Source organism: Dipodomys spectabilis, unplaced genomic scaffold (assembly GCF_019054845.1).
Source record: "Dipodomys spectabilis isolate Male_0828 unplaced genomic scaffold, ASM1905484v1 ptg000051l, whole genome shotgun sequence".
In the NCBI taxonomy this organism is placed as follows: Eukaryota; Metazoa; Chordata; class Mammalia; order Rodentia; family Heteromyidae; genus Dipodomys; species Dipodomys spectabilis.
The window spans coordinates 15,197,464-15,223,688 of NW_024870728.1; the positions used below are offsets into that span (position 1 = coordinate 15,197,464).

Below are 26,225 nucleotides of genomic sequence, written 5' to 3' on the forward strand. Positions count from 1 at the left end.
GGCTAGGTTTTAGGAAGACAATATCTACAATGAAATGACAATCTGGGATTCAACTTTCTTTTAACACCTTAATTGACAAGTTGAGGAGAAAGTAATGGCTAAGCTGCTCTTTGTATGTGTCCAAAGCAGGGAGATTTAAAAAATAAAATAAAATGGTAAATTATTTGTTATGAAAAGACTCAGAGAACCTGTGTACCCAAGAGAAGCCATGGACCTGGCCATTCTTGCCAAGTAGAAAGCCTTCAAATAGCACAGTGAGATTCTTATTTTTGAACTTCCCCAGATTCTGTCTGCATGGGAATTTATTACCTATCGTGTGTGTATGTGTGTGTAGTGTGTGTGTGGGTGTGTGTGTGTTCCAGTTGTTTCTTCTAGGATTGAACAAGACGTGTTTTTTGAAGTTTAAACAGATCAGGCCACAACCTTTGGCACTCACTATCCAGCAGGGTCTTTGTGACATTCAGAGTGCAGCAAGGCACATTCTGTCCTGGACTTTCAGTAAGGTGACTTTAGGACGAACCAGGGGATGACTGTCAGTTCATGTGTGCAGTAGACGGGCAGAGGCAACAGGCAAAAGGACAGCAAGTTCCTGGCTTCAGATTGCCGTCCTAAGGAGAAAAAAATCTCTTTCCTTCAAATCTTATGATAAGAATAAGCCAAAGATATAAAGTAGTAGAAATCATGCCTTATTTTGCCTGAGATTTCATAGCTGGAGTCTCCAAATTATCTCTGCGGAGACACTTTTTACAGCTTTTAAAGTATGTCTGGCAGTGTGCATAGCAGCAACTTGGAGGGATGTGAGAAATATGGAAAGATGCCAGCATTGTAGCACACCAGCCCAAATCACCTGTGGGTCTGTGGCCACTGAACCCAAGCTGACGCCAATCTTTGAAACGGACGACGTCTTTACTCCCTGCTTTAAAGACTGGGCATTTGGCCCTAGCTCTCATTGCCAGCTACAGTTTATGTCTTTGTCGATGATTCTGAACTTGGAAACGTATCTATCCTATGAAGCAAGACTAGCCTGGGGAGAATTTGGGGGAATGTGTCACAGCACCACGCCCTCTCAGCATGCAGTAATTGAAACACTCTACCCGTTGATACAGGTATCTATTATGAATTACTAGGCAGAGAGAAACATCATGCAATACTTCTAACCATTCCTTGGCTCAGGGCACCGGAGACCAGGTTGAGCAGCAAAGCCTCAGTCACTGAGTAGTAAATAAGGCAAATGATGCAATAGCAGCCTGATGAGCAATGGCAACTCAAAGTTCTGTGGGGCTGTTGTCTTCAGCGTTTGTTGCACCTTACACAAGCTTTATCTCATTAATCTTCTCTGTATCCTGGGAAGTATGGAGGGCCATTATCCTTCAGTTGGATGATGTGGAAATAGAGATTTAGTGAGGTTAATTAGCCCCTGTGATTCAACAGCAAAACCACAAGAATACCTGTTTTCCCAATTCTCAGACTGTGGATGGGAAGCGTACTGAAACTTAGCTGATAATTTTCATTATTGTCATATATCATGCTGTGGTTGAACCATCTCTGGTATTTTATAATTGATATGACCTTGGCCAAATGGCTTGAAACACCTGCTCTGTCAACACTAGAATTTCGTGATGGGGTTCATGTGAGCTGATGTTGATTAAATTCCATCCAAAATCATGAAGATTTAAAAACAATGCTGTTCTGCTATTTGTTTTTGTATATATGCTTTTCTCCGCTGCAGTATTTCTGGAAATTCAGTACAACAATGACCTCTACATGCATTTTTTTTCTTTTTGTTGGTTGTGGGGCCTGAACTCTGGGCCTGGGCTTTATCCTTCAGCTCTTCAGCTCAAGGCTAGCGCTCTAACATTTGAACCACAGAGCCGCCTCCGGCTTTCTCTGCTTCTGTGGTGCTAAGGAATTGAATCCAAGGCCTCATGCACGCAAGGCAAACACTCAACCACTGAGACACCTTCCAGTCCCATACATGCATTTTTATTTAATCCAAGTGTGACAAGCTTGAGAACCAGATATGCTCTCTCTTCTCTCATCCCCTCCTTCTCCTCTCCTAATACACAGATCTATCTATCTATCTATAGATATAGATATATTTTAACACGGCCGTCTATTTTTAAGTCTGAAGATAGAAAAATTATATGTTAAGTAGGATGAATGTTTCTTAATGTGGCACTCAGGGCTTGGCACATGATAGTTGGTCAGTAAATACTGGCTAGATGATGAATGGCCCCCATTTTATGGATGATGAATGCAGTAATTTATATTGTAGGTATTAATCTGTATTAGTTAGGTTTCCAAAAAAAACAACACCTACAGGATACATAACAATAAATATTACTGGTTCTATTAATCAATTGAGGCCTATGAATCAATATGACTTACGAATGTAGCATAGTATCATCTATTGAATTTAACAATATCCACTAAATTTACAGTACTGCTGGAACAAAATTTAAACCTTGTTCTACACATGCCAGCATAAATATGTATGTTATGATACCATCCTAAATTGTACAGCATTCTTGAGAACCCCCAAGGGTTTATTCAGGTGTTTGTTGATTAATTTTTAATAGTTATTTACAATGCACTGCGCCTTGGTGCCGTGAACTCTGTTGGAATTTTGTGTTGCAAATAGCTTATTGGTTACTTCAGTTTTACTTAGTGTTTCTATTTAATGACTTAAAGTCATACCAGTTTTAACCCTAGGCTAAGGTCACTGTGGACAGAGTAGTTGCTGGAGGCCTTTGTCAGAGGCACTGGAGTGGAGGAGAGCCTATGCAGTCGATGGTTTTGGCTTTCCTTGTCTCATTTACTCTGGTCGTGGTGTTAAATGCTTGTGATGTTAACAGCATTTGTGCTTCTTCTTCACTCCTGTTCTATCAATGTGACCCCATGTCCAAAAAGTTGAGACAAATATAATAGCCTTGATATGCAACTCCATATACTGTTAGAATTTCCTTTCCAAAACTTATCATTCATTTCTTTCCTGGAGTTACAAACTAAATTCCTCTCACCTGGAAACACAAAAGCACCACTTACATTGGGTTCTGACCTGTTTTGAGAAAAAAAAAAAATCAAAGAAACACAGTGGAAATTCTCCAATTCTTCTATTGCTACAATATATTCAAATGTCAGCAAGGCAACCTACAGAACACTTCCTGAGCCTAATGATGTCAAATGGTAGGAGCTTCATTACTAAAGAGACGGTGACATTTCTTTCTTTAATAATATACTAAATAGAAATAGCACTTTGCTAGCCCATATTGCCAATGTGCAGGATGCTTCCAAATTTATTATGAAAGCCAATAAAAAATTACTAGAGTGAAAAAATAAAATTGAAATAGTAAGAGAAGATGTTGGGAGAAAAGTGCATTCTTTTTATTTTTTTATTTTTTAAATTTTATTTATTTATTTATTTTTATTGTGAAAATACTGTACAGAGGGGTTACAATTACATGGGCAAGATAATGAGTACATTTCTTATCAAGCATTGTAGCCTCCTCCTTTGTTTTCCCTTCCCATCCCTTCCCATCCTCCCCCTCGGCCCCCCCACCGAATCCTCCCCGCCCCCCTCACCTCCACCCCCCACCCCCCACCAAAGATGTAAAGTTCGTTTTCAACATAATGACTTGTACATCTCATTATTGCAGTGGGTCCACCTGTATCCCTATTTAAATGATTTGTTTTTCCCCTTCCCCTCCACAAATTAGACCAACATCAAATACAGTGAAAGCAGGGGTTATACCGTGGGGGAAGGACATACAAAGCAACAAAGAAATAATCTTATAAATGAGTTAGAAACAAATGCATGAAAGAAAAAAACATTTGAATACATATCTTAGGGTTCATTTCCCTAACAGCACCTTATCTGACCTTTTCTGCTTGACTCAGACATATACTAGATAGCAAATAAGGGAAACCATGCAACCTATGTTTCTTTGGGCTTGGCTTACTTCACTTAATATAATTTTTTTCAAGCCTTTCCATTTCCTAACAAATGGGGCAATGTCATTCTTTCTGATGGAGGCATAGAATTCCATTGTGTATATATACCACATTTTCTTGATCAATTCATCTACTGAGGGGCATCTGGGTTGGTTCCATATCTTAGCTATGGTAAATAATGCTGCAATAAACATAGTCATCCTGGTAACTTTAGTGTGGTCTTGTTCGTGATCATTTGGGTAAATGCCCAAAAGTAGGCTTGCCGGGTCATAGGGGAGCTCTATGTAGAGTCTTTTGAGGAACCTCCATACTGCTTTCCAAAGTGGTTGAACAAGTTTACACTCCCACCAACAATGCAGTAAGATTCCCTTCTGTCCACATCCTCTCCAACATCTGTTGTTATTAGAGTTCTTGATTTTAGCCATTCTAACTGGAGTGAGGTGTTATCTCAATGTTGTTTTGATTTGCATTTCTTTTATGGCTAGGGAGGTTGAGCATTTCTTCATGTGCCTATTGGCCATCCTTCTTTCCTCTTCAGAGAAGTTTCTCTTTAAGTCTTTAGCCCACTTATTTATTGGCCAGTTGTTTCTTTGAAGATTTGTTGTTGAGGGATTTAATTTTTTGAGTTCCAAGTATATTTTAGATATGAGACCCTTGTCCATTGTATGGCTAGTGAAGATCTTCTCCCAATCCGTGGGTTTTCTATTGATCTTGCTAGCTATGTCCTTTGCCATGCAGAAGCTCTGCAACTTCATGCAATCCCATTTGTCCAACCTTTCTTTGATTTGTTGTGTTTCTGGGTCTCTATTAAGAAAATTTCGGCTTGAACCAAGGAGACTTAGGGTTTCTCCTATTCCATCCTGTAATGGAAAACTGCATTCTTGACTATGTGTAGAGAGAGGATGTGGAGAAAGAAAAGAGAAGGGGAGGAGGAAAAGAGAAAAGAATTTAAAAATCAAGTACAGTGCAGAGGTAGTGAATGGAAAGAAAAGAAATTAAGGGAAAAAGAAATATAAAAGAATATAAAGTGGGTTAAATGAAATGAGGGAAGGGGAAAAGAATGTTGAAGGAGAAAAGGAAAGTAAGAAATGAACATGAGAAAGAGAGGAGGAACATTAGGAAAGATAATCTTCCTAGAGACAGGAAACTTCTCAGGCCATGGGCCAAATCCAGCCAACTGTACAGAGAAGGGGTTACAGTTACCTGAGCGAGGAAATGAGTACATTTCTTATCAAGCATTGTTGCCTCCTCCTTTGTTTTTCCCCTACCATCCCTTCTCTCCCACCTCCACAACTACACTCTTCTCCCTCCCCACCTAAATTGTAAAGTTGGTTTATTTTATTTTATTTTATTTTTTTTAATTTAATTTAATTTTATTTGTGAACATACTGTACAGAGGGGTTACAATCACATGGGCAGGATAATGCGTACATTTCTTACCAAGCATTGCACCCTCCTCCTTTGGTTTACCCTTTGTAAAGTTGGTTTTTGACTAGCGTCTTGTACATCTCATTGTTGCAATTGGTCCACCTGTATCCCTGTTTAAACAATTTGTTTTTTCCCTTTCCCTCCCCAAATTATACCAACATCAAATACAGTGAAAACAGGGGTTATACCGTGGGGGAGGGACATACAAAGCAAAAAAAAATCATGTGGTACCTTATAATTACATTAGAAGCAATAGCAAGAAAGAAAAAAACCACTTGTAGAAATAAAGTTTTACTGGAATGCAACGAGGTTCACTGATTGTTGCTACATTGTATAATTAAGTAATTATGATAGAGATAGTATAGCATCTGAGCTTAAAATGGTATCCGAATCTCATGAGGTTTGTGGGCAAATCCAGTGGTTCTCCAACTGTTACTATACATCCAAAATACCTTGAATGGCTGTTAAACCACAGATGGGACCACACTCCTAGACTTCCTGATTAAGGACCTCCTAGTCAGGAACTCAAGGGAGCAAATGGAACTTTCCTCCTCCATTCGCCCCCCAGTGGCTAGAGCTGAACCAGGGCCTCCTGTGCATTCAGAGCTATAGCCTAGTCTTGGAATTTTTTTTTTTTTTTAAATAAGTTTAGAAGTGATGCTGATGTTGTTCATCCACAGACCACACACGGGAGCTGTTTTTTAATATTGTGTAATACTATTAATGCTCTGAACAAATAAAGATCTTGTTATAATCTTGGTTTCATTCTTTCATTAATGAAAAAATAAATTTGATCTTGTTTAAGGCTTAGTTAATTGGTGGTTTATTCTTTATAATTGTCCTGCAAACAATAACAGCACAAACAGCAGTGGACTGTTTGAAGTTTGCTTGCCATCCACTTCACCCCACTTTCCAGCTATGTTGGAGTCTTCTGAATTTGACCTCCATTAATTTGGCGGTAGCTTTTGCATAATGCTGTCCTGGATAGGAGATCCTAGAGACTAATGGTAAAAGGTCTTTATCCTTTAACTTTGAGATCCCTGTTATATCTTTTGTACGTGTTTCATACCGTCATGATGTGTATCTATTTGTTTCTGTATATCTGTTCTCGCTAGAAACGTGGTTCTCCCATTATAACCTGTGCTTTGCATTCTCTATGCCTATGTCTAGAAGGGAAGTTTCTTTTTTTTTTTCCCTGTATCTTTGCATTTGAGAAGATAAAGCACCTTCAGCATAGAGTAAATTCATGTGAAAACGAGCAACTTTGAAACACGTGATAGCCTGACCCTTCCATGGCTCTGGTGGATTACATCCTTCATACATAACCACAATGGGTGGAAGATGGAAAAATCCATTTGTTTTCCCAAGAAAGCCATGGTAAAGCTTATCTCGATGTAATTGTTAGTTCTAGAAGATTTTCAGAGTTTGTGAAAGGTTGATGTATATGAGAACGTAGATTGTGAGTGTCAGAGAAAGATGGATGTTGTAAGTGTATGTCACTGGTCTAGCATAATTCATGGGATTCAGAAGACGCTCCTAAATTGGTGTTGTTGCTGCAGCAAGCCTTCTCACCTTGATGAATGCACAACCTTTGCAAGATGGAGCTTCCCAAGCAAATCATGCAGAATGCACACACTGCAAGGCACTGTGGAAACCAAATTTGGTGCACACTTGAACAATTCCTCATTGGCACAATCCTATTATAAGTTGCAAATCTGTTATCAAAAACTTATGCAAAGCATCCACATTTGTACTTTCAAGCACCCAAGGAACTCACTTTTAAAGAAACCCTGTGATTAAATTTTCTTTTAAAAATACAGTTTTCAAGAGGCAGTGTCCTTATAATTTGACACGGTGAATTGAATCCCTTTTGTACAACTACTTAAAGCTAATAAAAAATTAATAATTTTTAAGTCAGTTTTTCTTCTACAAGTACCACATCAAAGAATGTTGTGGGTTGAATTTCCTTCGGATTTTCCCTTCAGGTAATTTAAAATTTGCATTCAATGCCAGGAAAGACAAAATTGGAGACTAACCATCAACTTCTCTGGCTCTTCTTATCATTACATTTTCTTCCCTTTCTTCTTCTCTCTCTTCATGTGACAGTATAGATTTTCTTGAGTTTCTATTGCTTTTATCTCTGCCTTGGCATCCACATTGTCAGACAGATAAGTGGTACAGGCCAGAGAGGTCACTTGGTTCTCTGATCCTGTTGTCATCTACTTCCCATTCATTGGCTCCACTGTGGGTGTCTGAGAGGGAGAAGGGACAAGTCTGTTTGCACACCCATCTCCTGAGTGAGGGATGTCAGCTGGGATCTGTGTAAGAGGGTAGATTACAGCTGAAGTAGAAATTCTACTTCCTTCCCAGACTTTTAAAGGTTCTCCCTGCATGAGGTGCACCGTGGCAGAAGTTTGCTATTGAGGGATGGTGTGAAAAACTAGCAGGCAATTTGACTGTTCCTCTCTTGTTTTTTCAGGGAAACTGCCCTACCAGGAAGCTATAGATGGGAATTGTTGGTTCACTGCAGTTTTTACTTGGGTTTGGTGTAAAGAGAGGCATCAGTTTTTCTGGTGTCAGAAATAAGGGCTGGGGCTGGGATGGTGGCTCAGTGGTAGAGTGCTTGCCTTGCATGCATGAGTCCCTGGGTTCGATTCCTCAGCACCACATAAGCAGAAAAAAATAAGCCAGAAGTGGTGCTGTGACTCAAGTGGTAGAGTGCTAGCCTTGAGCTGAAGAGCTGAGGGACAGCACCTAGGCCCAGAATTCAGGCCCCATGACTGGACCCCCCCCCCCAAAAAAAAAAAAAACAAACCAGAAATAAGGGCTGCTTAGAAGGTCCTAGTGAATAGTTCTGTGGGCTTAAGCTTTTTCCTAACTCTAGTGAGTTTTCAAAACTTGAATTCATACAGGTATTGATTTTTATTTTCCCATGGCTTCTACAAGAATTTGCCACGTACTAATGGCAGGATTTTTTATCACTTTACAGTGCTGGAACCTAATCTTACTGGGATGAAGATCAAACATTAGAAGGGCCCTTATATCTTTCAGACTGTAGGGAGTCGGATCTGTTTTCTTGCCTTTTCTTCCTAGCCTCTACAGGTTGCCCGTATTGCTTGGCTTTTGGCTTCTCAACCTCCACCCCTCCTATCTTTAAGGATGACAAGGTTGCTTTTTCTACAACCTCCCTTTTTGCTCTCTTTCCTTCTGACCAAAGTTCCTATGGCCTTCTCTCCTTTTATTTCTGGCTTTCTTTCTTTACAGAGGCCTCTATTTAAGTTATTTAGGTGGATTTTCTATTTATTATCTATATTGATTTGTCTTAGTGCAGAGCACTGTTGCACTTAACATTATTTAAAACATTTCTTCTTTTCCTTTAATGGAAAAGTAGATCTGTATTGACTGATTCATGAGGAAATCAAAGTTTGGCTTATTAAAGTCTTCAGATGGAAATTTCCTTCTGTTCCTCCACTTACTTGAAAGTTCTCTGTATACATGTCCAAATGGAACTAAGTTAATTGAAAGGATAGAGGAGTTGGGACATTAAGGGAGAATGATAAAAGATAAATTGTTCTTATCTAACTGACATGTTGAAGCCGGGAGCTGGTGGCTCCTTCCTGTCATCCTAGTTACTCCAGAGGCTGAGATCTGAGGATCACAGTTCAAAGCCAGCCTGGGCAGGAAAGTCCATGAGACTCTTATCTCCAATAAATCACCAGAAAACCAGAAGTGGTGCTGTGGCTCAAATGGTAGAGTGCTAGCCTTGAGCTGAAAAGCTGAGGGACAGAGCACAAACCCAGAGTTCAAGCCCCATGACCAAAAACAAAACAAAACAAAACAAAAACTGACATGCTGAATTAAAACCCCTTTGTATAACTTAAGGATACTTAAGAATAATAAAAAATAAAATAAAAAGACTACATTATCTGCATATTTTCCCAAAGGGAGGAATCTGATGTTTTAGTATCAAACTTAATCCTGAAAAGCTTTCCACCTCACAGTTTGTCATCATCAATTATATAAAGCAAGTGTTAAAAATGATGAATCCCTTACCATTGTAATGCTTGTTTCCTATGAATAATTTTGGGGAAACCTACAAACTTACTACTGTTAGTATGGTAGGGGGAAAACATTGTACATGTAATTAGCATTTTAAATCTTAAAAGGACTAAAATTTTCTATACTTAGCCAAAAATCTGGGAAGCAAGTAATATATTTCCTACTATCTGAAGAAATGCCTGGATTTGAACTCACTTTGATTACAAAAGCAGACATGTACATTAGGAAGAGAAATTAGCATACATTCAAAACATTCATTCAAAATTTATCCAGGTAAAAACATCATTAAAATGTTGTATTGCTGCTCAGGATTTTAGCACATGGGTATTTGTGTGTATGATGCGTCTATGTATATTTCCAAAGGTTAGGACTGCTCCGTTGGTTGGTTGGTTGGTTTTTGAGATAAAAATCTGTGATGTAGCCAAGGCTGGCCCTGGATTTGTGATCCACCTGCCCAGCTTTTCTAAATTCTAAAGTCACAGGTACTATGGTTTGTAGTAGAGTTTGAAGTTTGGTACTGATGAAAACAGATTGGTACTAGCATAAGAACAGTCCTGAGGACCAATGGAATAGAATTGAAGACCCAGAAATGAACCCACAGACCTATAGCCACCTAATCTTCAATAAGGGAGCTAAAAAAATAGGATGGAAGAAAGACAGCCTCTTCAGTAAATGGTGCTGGCAAAATTGGTTAATCACTTGTAGAAAACTAAAGCTAGATCCCCATCACCTTGCACCAGAATCAACTCCAAATGGATCAAAGACCTCAAAATAAAAGCAGATACCATGAAAACATTACAGAAAGGAGTAGGAGAAACTCTAGGGTTCCTTGGCACAGGCCAAAATTTTCTTAATGAAGACCCTTAAACACGACAAATCAAAGAAAGGTTGGACAAATGGAATTGCATGAAACTGCAGAACTTCTGTATGGCAAAGTGGCGCTGTGGCTCAAGAGGTAGAGCGCTGGCCTTGAGCTGAAAAGCACAGGGACAGCGCCCAGGCCCAAAGTTCAAGCCCCACTACCGACAAAAAAAAAATAAAAGAATAAGTAGGCTAAAGACTTAAAGAGAGACTTCTCTGAAGAGGAAATAAGAGTGGCCAATAGACACATGAAGAAATGCTCAACTGCTCTGGCCATAAAAGGAATGCAAATCAAAAGAACATTGAGATTCTACCTCACCCCAGTTAGAATGGCTATAATCAAGAACTCTAACAACAGATGCTGGAGGGGATGTGGCCAAAAGGGTACCCTACTGTATTGTTGGTGGGAATGTAAACTTGTTCAACCACTTTGGAAAGCAATGTGGAGATTCCTAAAAAGACTCCACATAGAGCTCCCCTATGACCCAGCAATCCCACTTGTAGGCATTTACCCAAATGATCACAAACAAGGCCATACTAAGGCTACAAGCATAACTATGTTTACTGCAGCATTATTTACCATAGCTAAGATATGGAAGCAACCCAGATGCTTCTCAGTAGATGAATGGATTGAGAAAATGTGGGGTGTGTGTGTGTGTGTGTGTGTGTGTATGTGTGTATGTGTATGTGTATGTGAATTTTATGCCTCCATCAGAAAGAATGACACCACCCCATTTGTTAGGAAATGGAAAGACTTGGAAAAATATATTAAATGAAGTAAGCCAGACAAAGAAATATAACTCCCACGGTTTTCCTTATCTGCAATAACTAGTATATGTCTGGGACAAGCAGAAGAGGTAAAAACTATGTACATATGACCATATAACTTGATGCTAAGAGAAATGAACCCCAAGATAGAGACACAAGAGGTTTTATCTTTGTTGCTGTTCTTTTTAATGCACTATGTGAATTTTTGTTCTTTGTATGTTCTTTCCCCATGGTACAACCCTTGTCACTGTATTTGATTCTGGTGTCCTGCATCTTGTAGATACATTTTTCTAATTTGGGGAAGGGGAGGGAAATAACAAAATTCTGAAATAAGGATACAGGATGACCAATTGTAACAATGAAATGTACAAGACAGTATGTTGAAATGAACTTTACAACTTTGCAGGGCAAGGGGAGGGGAGGAAGGAAGCGGTGGGAGAGAGGAGAGGAGAGGGAGTTGGGGAGGTGGGGAGAAAAGGGATGGTAGGGGAAAAATAAAGGAGGTGGTAACAATGCTGGATAAGAAATGGACTCATTACCTTGCTCTTGTAATTGTAACCCCTCTGTACAGTATCTTTACAATAAAAAATATGTATTAAGAAAAAATAAAACACAGGTACAAAATTCCATACCTCTCATCTTGTTTTAAAATTGTTTTTTTTCTAGCTTATTCTCTTTAAGGATGTGTTTCTCCACACAAGCTGGCATTTTTAATGGCTGCATTGTGTTTTGTCATCGGAACACATGACAACTTATTTTTTAATGTTCTTTTTCAAGTTTTTATTGGCATAAATTAATTGTACAAAGGGGCTGCATTGTGATATTTGCAATTCACATATAATGTACTTTGATCAAATTCATACCACCTATGTTCCTCTTTCTTAACCACTCTCTCATCTTCTCCCTTCTTTTGAATAACTTTTCAGTGGGTTTCATTATGCCGTTTTCATGCATGTTCATAATATACTTCCATAATACACTTGCTACTACCTGTATCACCTGTTTTTTTTTTCCCCTTCTTCTACCTGCTTGTTCCCCTCCCCCACCCACTTCCCTTTTGACAATCATATCATATCATTACTATGATTTTAGGTTATACCAAACATTTTTTTTTGGGAGGGGGGCCCAGTCGTGGGCCTGAATTCTGGGCCTGGGCACTATCTTTCAGCTCTTCCGCTCAAGGCTAGCGCTCTACCACTTGAGCCACAGCGCCACTTCTGGCTTTTTTTTCTGCTTATGTCGTGCTGAGGAATCGAACCCAGGGCCTCATGCATGCAAGGCAAGCACTCTACCACTGAGCCATCTTCCCAGCCCAATACCAAACATTTTTGAAACATCCTTTAGATATTTCTTTATAATAAATCTCTGGAAAAAGGAATTCACGGGCAAGAGGCATTTTAAACTGTTTTAATTCATTCTAGCAAATCTATAAGAATCAAGTTGAATCAAGCACCCTTTGGGTCTACTCCTACCCCATGGGAAATGTTAGTTGGAGAAGTGGGGCTAGTTTGAAGGCTTTTGTCTTTTCCAAAAGGTAATTTCACAAAATGGAAATATTGCTACATTTCTTTCACTCCCTAGGCAAGTATTCCATAATGATGTAATTATTATTTTTTTTTTTTTTGCCAGTCATGGTGCCTGAACTGTGGGCCTGGGCACTGTCCCTCAGCTCTTCAGCTCAAGGCTAGTGCTCTACTACTTGTGCCACAATACCACTTCCAGCTTTTTCTGCTTATGTGGTGCTGAGGAATCGAACCCAGGGCCTCATACATTCAAGGCAAGCACTCTACCACTGAGCCACCTTCCCAGCCCCAATGATGCAATTATTATTATTATTTTAATTTCAGGTTACCTTGCACCTCGGAATCTTCCTAGCACTGGATTCTTCCCATTCTTGCAAACACTGCTTTGTGACACAGACTCTAAATGCAAAGACACACCCTACAGGCCGCTGGATCTGCTTCGGAGAAAAGGGGTTAATGAGGCACTATTTAAAGACAGGTAAGAGATTCTTCTCACGTGTACTGGGTTTTGCTGGGAGATGAAGTCTGCTTTCCTTATGACTACCACTATAACTATGCTGTAAAAAGTCACAACTGTAATCTCTATGTCTACAAGTGTGATGGTATAAATAGGAAGGAACAAGGCGAGTACAATTTGAAATCACTAAGATTCTGTGAGATGATCTTTTGCTTGAATTGGTCAAATTTTGCTTTTTAAGACAAGTGGCCAAGGCAATTCTTCTTCTGCACTGTCACACCATGTTGGTGACCCATTGCTCTGAGACTCAGTCACCAGCATGACATCAGTATCAGAGATGCCATGTCCACGAAGACTGAGGTGTTTATATTACTGTATTTTACCCTTCTAGATACAGTAAAAATCAAGTAGTGCAAACAGGAAATTTGAAGGGTCTCAAAATTCAAGGTAATAAGGTTGAAAATATGGATAATTAGACAATAGACATTTAATGGGGGTAATGTGTGTTCTGTTTTATGGTGTGAGAAGCGGCTGAAGAATGAAGATAAAGAATTCAGATCATTTACAACCTGACCATTTACAACCTCAATATTTCTTCCTAGAATTCTAAATGTAAAATCATTCCCATGAGCCTACCTGTCCACAGAACTGAGAAGAATATTGTAATTTTGATTCAACTGTGAGATAACTCTGTTAGAGAGTTTTATTTTAAAGCATCTCTCAAGAAAAGATTGTGTTCATGCATAACCAGAGATATTTGGTTTCCAAATCTGAATATTAAATTCCTTGGGCTATAGCACAACTTTTCCTTTCACATCATTTAGGATGACTTTGCTCACCAAGTAGTATGGGTGATATTTTAAAGGAGATCACCTGTTATCATGAAATATAAACATGTCAAGAACTGTCATAGGAAACACCTTGGGATACATATATGTTGAGTTGCTAATTCACACTGGGTTTGTTGTCTTAATAAACAACTCTGATGTTCATTTATTCACTTATTAACTTATTCAAGAAATAAAGATTCCAATACTTGTAAGTACCAAGCAACATTCCACATACTGTGATACAGAAATGAAAAACAAAGTCTCTCCCTTCTGTTACTTGCATTCTGTTGCAAGGAAGGAAGTAGGAAAGTGAATAACCAAATAATTAGCATAATAACATGATCATAAGCATACTTGTGAGAAGATAAAGTAGGTTAAGAGGTAGAAGTTGAAAGATAGGGATTTAATAGAGTGGCAAGGGAAGATCTCTGACCAACAAAGATGAGTAGTAGTGTGTGAATATCTGGAAAAGAATGCTGCAGGTGGAGAATTGAGATGAGGAAATCTTGGACACTGAGAGCAGAAAGCCAGCTACTATGATTGAAACACAATGAAAGATGGTAAAAGTGCCTGGGCCATGTTGAAAAGGATTATAGGAGGTACAGCATACAGAATCAACCATTAAAGGAAAAGTAAAGGATTTGTATTTTGAGAAACTATTAGGAAGTTTTAAGCAAGCCATGACATATGGTTACTAGATGCTTATGTATGCTTACCTACAATGAGTACTACTGTACGTTTCTGTATGGAGACCAAAGCATTCTTTAGAGACTTTGTCCACTATTGTACAATGGTGTAATGGTGAGATAAATGGAAGAATGGCATTGCCTGGTGATCCAGACCTGTTGGTCTGTACCTACGTGAGTGCTAGATTAACCATGATTTATGCCGGTGTTCTATCAGGCGAAAAAAAATATTAAACCAATAATAGCCAGGACAAAAGAATAATCTCCAGAGGATAGCTAAACAGCATACTCTCCCTACTTGGTGGAGAGAGAGAGAGAGAGACAGAGACAGAGACAGAGACAGAGAAACAGAGAGAGACAGAGAGACAGAGACAGACAGAGAAAGAGAGAGAGAGAGAGGTTTCAGCAGTGGTAACAAGAAAAACTTCATGAAGAGGTTTACTTGGAACTGACATTTTTTAAAATTTTATTTTCTTGTAAAGATGCTATATAGAGAGGTTACAGTTACATCAGTAAGGTAATGAGTACATTTCCTGTCAGGCATTGTTACTCCCTCCTTTGTTGGAACAGACATTTTGTGAACCAAACATTCAAAGAGATAAAGAAAATATTAATTTATATAATTTACAATTTGGATTCCATTTGGGGCTTTCTTCTTTATATATTCTCTCCATGCCCTGTCTCTGCCACTACTTCACCAAGGAAGGCTTCACTAGAAGGAAATTGTTAACATATCTGAGAATTATGCAAATCTACTCCCCAGAAAGGTGTAGTTTTTCTATATGATATATATAGAACAAAACAGAGTTGGGCAAACTGATAGATGGCTATGCATGCTTTTCTTAGCTACATTCTAACCTATCGGTGGTTTGTCTAGCTTGGGGTATATATTGCTGCATATTCAATAATTTTCTGAACTACTAATTGGAGCTTAATTTAGAAAATTATGTGCAATAACAAAATCATATTAATGATATTCCCCATCATGCTATTAAGTTTTGTGTTTTATATAACTGTGCAATGAAACTGGCACGTGATTACTGGGTAAACTATGCTACTAATTTGCTACGTTTTGGTGAAGGAAGATTCAACAACATAGCCTTACTGAGACAGAAAAGTCTTCCTTTTCTGTTTTGCCAGTCAGGAAACAAAATACCACCTTTGGTCTCATCAAAAGAGCCTTCCATGTTTCCTTTAATAGGATGCTTTTCTGAATGAAATGCTCATATAGCAGTTACTACTTGCTGGCAAGTTGCCAAGTGTTTTGATTTGAGTTTGTTTTTGCCACCAACCTTCTGTTATTAAATTCATACTTCACTAGGCATTACTTTCAGAATAAGGGACTTAAAAAAAGTCCAACCCTGAACTCAACATCAACTCTAACTAGCTGTCTGAAAAAAAAACCAAAAAGAAATGATAACATTTACAGTTTTCTTGCTCTTATGCTCAATGAATGGTCTGACATCACAAAAGTTAGCCTCATCCTCCGTCCCTTGGAATGCCTCTCAGAATATATCAGACTGTGGGGGCCTCTATCTGTGCCATTGCTCACACAGTTGGCAAAGAACAGAGATCATCCCCTGGAGCTCAGAGGGTCATTACAGAGAGGAGTGATTTTGCATTCCTACAGATCCTGGGGGCGAGGGATGGTCTCAGTAGAATTGTTTCCTGTTGACGGTTATTCATGACCCATGGTTTCTAAATTCATACCTCTTCTACCATTGGATTCCTCCTACAGACCTATAAATAAAAGCTCATCCAATTTTTTTCATGAATAATTTAGGAGTGCCAAAGATATTTTGTTAATATTGAAACATTATAGATTACTTTAGAAATGGACTTAAAGCTAATATAGGAAATACAAACCAACTGGATATGGAATCACTTCATTTGAATGTAAGGCTGTCTTGTTGTTCTAAATGAGACTAGCATTAGTGCAAAAAAAAAAGGAGAAAGGTTAAAATTCTCTTAGCCAAGACCACCTGGGAGATTGTTTTAACTGCCTTGTAAGCCAAATTATTCAGTCATTTATTAAGAATACATAGAACATATACAATGTACACGCATGGAGACTATTGCTATGTGAGCCATTTTAGACACCAAAATGAATAAGGCACATTCCTTACCCCATGAGAATTCACAACCTAATTGGGGGGGGGGGGGAGGGAAGAGAGAGAGGGGAATTAAATCACTGCATATAAATGGTAGGCATGATGAGTATTTGTTTAGTTCTCACTGTGATCAAAACATTGGACACAAATGCTGAATATCAGGTTCCATAAGACATTGTCTGTGCCTGAGTAATGTGGATCTTACCGGCAGGTTTAATATTGGAGCAGAAGTAGGATTGGGAGAAGAGATGCTGGGAGAATTCTCCCAGAGGTCTTTTAGGATGTAATCAGTGGATGAACATGTAGATCAGTGCATGCCCAGCACATGCAAGGCCCTGGGTTCAACACAGCAGAAGAAAAAGGAGAAAGAGGGAAAGGAGAAAGAGGAACAAGACAAGGAAAACAGAATAGGAGTATGGTCATTAAGGACAGATAGGATGTAATGACCAGATTAGGGGAAGATGTATCTATGATATGCCATAAAGAAGAATCTCAGGACTTAGTGAAAGAAAAAAATAGACGGAGGCACCTACACAGTCTGCATAGAGAACTTGGCAGGTAGCTTTGCTTCTGTCCTAAAGAAATGACAGATTTTCTTGCAGTGTTGCCAAGTGAAGCTGCCTGTTTCATGGCTGGTAGAATGTAATCTGTCACAGTCATGCTGTCTCCTTTTCCTGCCCCACGTGCTTCTGATACACATCGACCCGAAAACCATTTCCTCACCTACCCATACAGTGCCTTTAAAAGTTTTTAGAAATGTGCTTAATCTCGGTACATATTATAACTCCAAAGCCCTTCATAAGAATGTAGAAGGACAAGCTATTTCTAATTCTTGATGGTAACTGGGATATCTTCGAAGACAGATAGGTTTTGAAAATGAAAAAAAAGCAGGGTGTGTAGCTGAATCACAATGACCCTTGGAGATGGAAGGTCAAGATGAAATACAAGGAGATAATTAAAACAATTCAAGTTGTCCTGCAGATGACTTCTGCTTGAGGATAGACAGGATGACTGCATCCAATCACTGAGAGAGCCTCTATGACCGAACACTCTCTTCAATCCCATTTGTAGTTAAAAGTCAATGATGAATGCCATGTGGGACTGAGAGCAATAGTGGCCAAGAACATTCCCTTCTTTCCATTTTCTTTACCTCTTCTTTCCAGATGCTGCTATGTATAATTATAATGCCAAGGAAAAGAGAAAAAAAAAACGTGTAAAATTTAACTGAACCGTAGCGACAAAAAAACAAATGTCAGAATTTTCTTTCCAGAATTTTCTTTGCCGTATGTCTCTTTCCTCATAGGAGTTCTTTTTATAGACAAAATGTGCCACAGTGCACACAGATATACCCTGAGACAGGTAGTCTTTCCCGCTCACAGGAAATACTTGACGCTCAGGATAAGGGCATAAATTCTACCACTACCATGACACATATAAATGTGACATCTCCCAGATGCAAATGTTAGTAGATGTCTGAGAAGTCACATCTATTTTGGGCTTAGTTTTCCTCAGAGCATAGTACAATTCTGAAGCACAAGATACTTCCCTTACAGTATTCCACTCCAAATGGAGCCCCATGATAGCCACGGAAGAAGAGTTTTATGTCTCCACCATCTTGGAAGAGAAATCCTTAGCAAACTCCATGGAACTGTGCATTCCGCTCATTCCAATAAAAGCTGTGGAATCTAAACCTGAAAGAGATACATATTTATAAAAGTACTGTGAATATGTCATATGTACACACATATGTCATAATGTTATTATATATAATGATTCTTAACTATGAGACTGGGAAGAAGAGAGAGGAACAAGAGGGAACAAGTATACTGGAGGGAGAGTAATAGTAAAGAACACTACGTACATATATGAAGATTGCATAAGGAATCTCACCAAGAGCTATTAAACAATAAGGGTAGAGGGAATGGAGAAATAGAGAGGAGAGGAATAGAGGAGTTATTCTTATTAAAATACAATATATTCAAATATACTTAATATACACCACACACACACACACACACACACACACACACACACACACACACACACACACACACACACACACACAGAATATCAAGCAAATCTAACAGGCTCTGTTCAGGAATAGATACCAGGCTCTGCGTGGGTGAGGACAAATTGAGAATGTTAATGAGGACGAATATGTTTGATGCACTTTGAATGGGCATATATAAAAATAGAACATTGAAATCTTTGAAATGGTTCTAAGAAAGGGGTCAAGATGATGATGAGAGAGTGATAAATTGGGTGAGATTGATCTCACCCTTAATATTTTGTTGTCAGTCCCTGGCTTTCTCATTTGGTTTTTTCCCATTGCAGTGGGAACTGAATAAGTGTTGATGAGTTAGTGAATGAATAATGGAGGTGCGATGTAAGCGTATACCCTGGCTATTCTCTTTTCCAAGGATTCTTTCAGAGTCTGGCTAAGGACATTTTATAAAGATGCTTCCTCAGCTATATGTTGCTCCAAGTGACATTACTTATTATCAAGTACTCAGTGCTTGTCATGTGCTCACTATCCGACCATCTGTCAGGACATTGCACTGTAGACTCAAGAATCTTTCAGGATAAGAAGGGGAAGTTTGGTTATCACTACAAATAGAAAATTGCTTTCATAAAAACGTAATGAAATGCAATAAACCTATAAAGTGAAGACGCGGTTACAAACCCCTGGGTGATGTTCCAAGTCTACAACATATGTGGTCTATAACTTGATATCTGTAAACTATCTTCTTTTGTGAGGATGTTGACAAAAAGCTGATTTCTAGTAGACACAGGACCCACACAGACCCTGGGTTTACACATCTCATGCTACAGGCAGAGCAACGTTACAATGTGCACATGAGGTAGAGAATGGTTTAGGAGGAGATTGAGCTGAAATTCTAAAAGGCATTTTCAAATCCAAAGTTCTTTTGCTCACATCTCAGCAATATCGGCTCTTTCCTTTAGCCAGACATCAATCAGATAGTATAGTTTAGTACTGTGCTGGAAGATGAGAATTTAAAGATTTCATTTGACAGTGCCCACTCTCAGAATAAAGAACTTGTGAGTGAAGTTACCTATGGAAGTAAATAAATGTATACTTAGTGATTGTACTAAATAACAGAAGGATGACTTGTTTATGCAGAGCTTTGTCAGCATGATCACACTCATTAGAAAGCCCAGAAAACACCATCATACACTCAACAGGCCTGGCTTCCTTTTTGCTCTCTTGTAGTAACTCTAAAAGGAGAGACAATAGAATTAATTATCTTTGTGGGAATTCATTTGCATCTCAACTTACAGTGTTGATTCACCTCTTTACACATGTTCTCTGTTATGGATTTACATTGTGGGTTTTATTTTATTTAAAGCAAACAGGTTTTATACCCAACTGGAGTGGAGGCCTGCCATTATATCAAGCCTTCTAAATGCGTAAGGAGATTGGGGAAATTTTTAGGAAAGAGGAAAAGCAAAGCACAGATGATATCTCAACTCTCATTTCCACTTAAAGGATGTGGACAGCTTGTTACTAGGAGGTCCACCTACAAAGGTAGCCTCATGAGTCCTAGTCTTGATCACAGGCTTTACTGCTGAGCCAACCACCATCCTATTTAGATGTTTAATGACTTCTGATAAGAGAAGGTTGATTGATGTAGGCGGGAAGGTAGGGAGAGTGTCTTCAAAGGAGCACATGCAGCCTTTTTCTCTCCAACCAATAGCACATTTTTGTTTTGTTTTCAACGTCCCCCTTCTTCCTGTCTTAATGCTCCTTCCCCATTCCCATTTATTATTCAGTCTTTCTTCTCGTGTTCCTTCATTGATATTTTGATCTTTGTCATTCTCCCTTTGTTTTTTCTTACTGTCCCTGGGAAAGTGAAATTTTTATGAAGGTAGGGTTTGTTTGCTTTTTCACTTTGTTTTCAAAATGTATTGACATTCGGTTGCCTTCCTTACACCATCACTACCTGAACTGGTGGGGGAAAAGTGTCAAGGAAAAGAAAAGTCAACCCAAGTTTCTCAAACTTTCTCAAACTTCCTTTTCAGAGAAGGGAGAAGGTTCAGGTCAGTTCTTATTTTATCTGAATGGTTTTCCCATCCACAGAGCCAGCATAAGGAATGTAAAAAGATTTAGGGGAATACAGTCACGGTCATGAATAATTCAAAAGTACATTAAGAATGCAGGACTTTCAGAGCAACCTGTACATTTTAAGGAGAATATTGGAAAAACACTAGGGAATGGAAACGAATATTACTTCTTCCTATCATTTTTTTTCATAAGAAAAGAATACATGGAGAGGGGAAAACCCAGTAAACATATTTTTTTCCAATTATAAAGCACAAAGATCTCGTTTCTAAAGCAGAAGTTGCATTGAACCACAGTGGTAAATAGAACTTCTTGTCATCTTTATATATCTTAATTATGAGTTTTACAAACAGGTGCACAAAACCCACCAACTTTCCAGAACTCTAGTAATTATCTACACTCAGATATTCATACTGACTAAATTTGTGTAGTTACACATGTTGATTTTAGGCACTTAGTCTTGGGTGCATCCAATTTTCAAGGAAATATAATTATCTCCTTTTTAATAATATCAACTTGATAGGAAATTATTCCTTAAATATGATGGTTTTACAATAGAGATGGTTAATAAATTGTGAGAGGTAATATAGTATAGGATAGTATAATATATGGAAATAATAATATAGTAATATAGAAGTTTTTAACATGATGATTTTAAAATACAGATGATTAGTAAATTGTGGGAAGTAATATAGTAAATATTTTCTCCCCCAATCCATTGTGATTATACTGCTCAGGGCATCTTGGTACCATTGTGTGTATTGTTGCTTTATACATGTGGTACATTGACCATCTGTTTTAATCTTCTTCCTTTCTACTGCTGCCATGCCACCTATGATATCACTAATCATGGTTCCTGGACCATCCTAGATACTCAATAAACGTTTGCTCTTTTATGTCTTCCTTGAGTTTTTACCTTACAAGTACTAGTTAACTATGAAAATCATCAGAATGCCATGTACCATTTTAAGTGAGAAACGTGTTTTCCTTTTGTGATTGACAAGAAATGACACTTTGGCCTGTCTCTAACCCATTCTCAATTTTCATCTCATTGAGGATTCCTCAACATTTTGAAGAAATAATAATAATAATAATCAACTTTAGGTCTAATTCTCAGAAATTTCTTTTCTATATGATTAAAAAACAAATGAGGTGATCATTTCTGAATAAAAACTTACCAGGTAGGAGACTTTATATATTCATTGGTTTATAGTGAGTAATTCCTTTGCTATACTAGAGCGCAGATGAAAAATTTCCAAGTCCTTAGAGAGCTCTGGAGTCTGTCACCTAATACATTACTTTAGCTAACTGAAATTAATGTGGGTGAAGTTATAGAGTTTTTGCCTTTTTTTTTCTCTAGTAAGATTCAGAAAAAGTCATCCAAGCTGGAGAAGGACAGCGATTTATCACACCAGAGCACCCCACTTCCAGAAAGAAGACACACATCGCTGGGTAAGCATTCTTCTATAAGGTTTTGAACAGGTTTTGAAAACAGCCAGTAAGTCTAATCTCTCAAAGGTTTCTACTTTAGACTTTCAAATAAAGATGCAACATTTAGGATAGCCTGAAGAGGTCTAAATATTCCTCATAGTTGCCTGAGTGCGGTGATCTAATTATGCAAAACTCTGCAGGGTAACTAGAAATTGAATTCTTACTAAAATACTTTATAGGAGCAAAAGAGTTCACAATTGTACTCTATCCCAGAATTGACTCTAGATTTTTTAATTGCCTACAATTACACAATGTTGGATGGCCAAAAACATTCAGTCATAAAAAATATTGAAAGCATCTTAAAAGTAGCCCCAGTTTTCTATTTCACAGGTGAATAATACAAGGCCAAACCAAGTTCAGTGCTGTGTCCATAGTCACACAGCATTACAGTTATTAGATTATTGCCCAGCCAATACTTTTTGAATGATACACTTCTTTCCCCCACCTAGCTCTCACTTTCAGTCTTCAGAGTGGGTCTGAATTTAGATTCACATCTAGGCTAGTAGCCGTCCACCTTGCATGCACAAAACATCTTGAGTTTCTCCTCCAAAACACATTTCCAAGCCTTACAGCCATGTGATATGGATGCATCTGGAGAAGAACCCAAAACTCTCAACCAACAGCACAATTTACATCTATGTGAAAAATCTCTATTAGGAGTCTGCTATCATGTACCGCGCTGTCCTCAGGGCTGAAGATTGACTGCTGAATAAAATAGATTCTTGTCTTTTGGAATATGGTTGGTGCTCTGGGGGAGGGGGAAGTATCATCTTTTAAAATGTCATGGAATATTTCAGATACTAGGATATTAAGTAACATTCCAATACAAGTGGATAAGCCACATTTCAACAAGTCCCAAGTTAATATAGTAAGAGCCCAGCAGTGAGCGGTTTTGAGAAGTGAACATTCCATTATGAGTGATTGTGGCTGAGTGGGTTATGGCATAGTAGAACTATAGCCATGGTCTTAGTAAGCATTGTTTTCGTTGATGGCCACAGATTATCTTTCTACCCCTGATCAATCATGTCACAAATGTCTTGTGATGGTCTAGAAGAATCAGTGAATCCACACTATAACCCTTAAAATGTAGCCTAGGCCTTACTGAAGATCTGTTACTCTTATCTTCGTGTACTACAATTCTTTATTATGAGGATGATGCATACTTGTGTATAAAATTAATAAAAAGAAGCATAATAGTTTTCTGGGAGAGCCACCATGTAGTTCTGAATGTATACTTCTAACTACCGCTCCATGCTCAGAAAGCTCTATCACATTATAAACAGTACTAGATGAGGCCACTTGGGGAATTGCTTAATTAGAATATATGGTTTTATGAACTAATTGCTTCATCCATTTATTTGATCTGAAATATCACTCAGAAAACACTTTGGGGAAGGGAGAATTTATGATCCTAAGCAGATTTCAGCATCCCAATTGGATAATTAAAAAGAAAGACCATTATCACCAGATGTGCTTTGGCAGATCCTTTGAACAGATGTTGGATATGATAGATCTATGCATAGAGCTGGTGGTGGAGATACCTCAAATTCTCTAGGCCTGCAAGGAATGATTCAGTTTATTGGAAAATAATCTTGATGATGAAGTATAATGACACAAATGGAAGTGAAAACAATAATATTAACTGGGGGGCAGGGAGGAATAGGAATGGACCACAACCTATTTGGGTACATTTTTGTTATAGGGTATATGAAGTTACAAAGGCTACCTAATGGTTCTTATATGATCCTGCCCATTTGGGGTATGTATGTTTAGAATTCTGATGTATTATTTATTGTACTGCAGCCACAGTATTTCCTGGTCCAAGTTCTGATTTGGAAAGTATTGCAACAGGAACTTTTAATGGCAGTGAACTGCTTACACGGATTCTTGGTTTGGAAAAGGTAACTTCACTTAATTTTGTAATAGACTGATAATGAACAGGTTGAACAAATGCATATTAGGTTAAGAGAGGGAATCTGTTATCTACAGAGGAAGTGGTTTGGAGCACCTGTCCCATTTAAGTCCTATCTCAGACAGATTCTTTGCTAAAGGACTCTTCAATCACTGCTTAATTCAAAGACTTCGTGAATTCTTTAAGTCCTTGGGCATTTATTTACTGCCCTGGTAAGTCCCTTAATTGAACTTCGTTTTTATTTAGCAAGAAATAAGGTGACATTATGTGCAATTTTTCAACTTTTTGAAGCAGGGAGAGAGAGAGAAGTGAAACTTTAACGCTCTTTAAATGTTCTACCTCATCCATATTAAATAATGTCCTTGGACAAATTAAGACTGGAAAAATCTCCCCCCAGTAGAAAAAAAAATCTTTTCCCTTAGCATATTTTAGAGAGCTTGCCTATGGCCTTTTCTGTTTACTGGAGATCATTCATTTTATGATTTCCCAGATTGCAATATGATACACATAGTTTTATAAAGGATATACAGCATCAGCCTGTAAAGTATGTGTGTATGTGTATTGTACAGGGAAGTTAAGAAATTAAACATGAGCATATTTGAGCAGAACAGGTGCCTTTCTGTTAACTGTAACACCTTTTCCTTGCTATTTCTTTCTCTTTGTCCATCATGGGACTTGAACTCTGGGCCTGGACACTGTCCCTCAGCTCTTCAGCTCAGGGCTATCACTCTGCCACTTGAGCCACAGTGCCACTTCTGGTTTTCTTGTGGTTTATTGGAGATAAGAGTCTCATGGACTTTCCTGCCCAGGCCCAGGCCGGTTTTCAGCCGCAATCCTCAGATCTTAGCCTCCTGAGTAGCTAGGATTACAGGCGTGAGCCACTGGCTCGGCCCTTTCTGTTTCTTAACCAACAAATTTCATATATTTAAGCAATTTGGCCTCTACAGTGGACATTTGAATCCTGAATTTGCATGCTCTTCGGAAATGAAGAGACCATATTTAGTATTTTTGTTGGAAATATTTTCTCTCTCCTTTCTGTCTCCTTTCCCTCTCTGTATCATGCTCAGACACACAAATTCATATTATAGTCATTTTTTGCATCTGACTCATGAAATATGTCTCTGACCTTTACTCACATTCTGCACCCATAACCACTACTGCTTAATATGTCATCATTAGTGACTTTTGAATTAACTTTCCACATAACTAAGATGTCTTAGTAAACAAGGTGTCATATTTGAGCAAAAAGATGCCTCAAAAATGGATTCCAGGAAAAGGCATCAAACTGATCATCACTGAGGTAACTCTGCCAGTGCTGGCTGGACTTTTTTCATTCAATATAATCATGAATGCTCCCTTGCCAACCTGAAATGTTTAGCAGTTAACTCCAGTTTAAAGCTCTCCCAATTATGCTAGTATGCAAACTGGGAGATCAACTCTATTCCATTCTATTTCTTCCATGTTTGTTCCTAGGAAACATTCATCCATTGGATCATATAAATTCTTTAATATGAAGAATAGAAATATTATTCTCAAAAAACACCACTTTATAGAAACTCTCAGGTACTCCTTTTCATATTGAATGTAACTTCTGAATTTTGTGAGGCACTACAGAGTCATATATCCAGAGGAGATAAGTCCAAAATGAACTTTATATGTTGTAGATATATTTTTAGAGAAATTGGAGCAGGGAAAGAATGTAAAAATTAAGATGACGTATTGATGCCTGTGTCAGCAATCTTTCTGATTCCTTTCTTTCCCTTTACTGCTTCCTGCAACCCTGGCAAGAATCAGTAGAAAAATCACTGTGGAGTGAGTTTATGTGTAATGTTAGAGGAGATATGGATGAATGACTAGAAGATATAGAGTTTAGTATACATTCTAGATAAGTGGATCCTGTCTTAGTCCATTATATTTAGAAGCTGAGTTGGTGGAATGCAGAGTATAGAATTTGTAATGTAAACTTAAGGATTAAGTTGACCCTCACCTAACAGAATAATAAGAATTAACATGAGGAGCTCCTTAACGGTTACAAATTAATTTAGTCATCTCTATAACTATTTAAAC

The 26,225-nt window shown here is 38.2% G+C and overlaps 1 protein-coding gene across 2 annotated transcripts in view; it reads left to right on the forward strand.

Annotated features, from left to right (window-relative positions):
• The window catches only part of Abca12 (ATP binding cassette subfamily A member 12), a 177,656-nt gene that overhangs the window by 42,352 nt on the left and 109,079 nt on the right, over positions 1-26,225 (forward strand). For both annotated transcript variants that reach the window (XM_042679132.1, XM_042679133.1), the window contains exons 3-5: positions 12,915-13,068; positions 22,116-22,207; positions 24,050-24,147. In XM_042679132.1, coding sequence (XP_042535066.1) covers positions 12,915-13,068; positions 22,116-22,207; positions 24,050-24,147 — 344 coding nt within the window. The remainder of the gene's footprint in view (positions 1-12,914; positions 13,069-22,115; positions 22,208-24,049; positions 24,148-26,225) is intronic.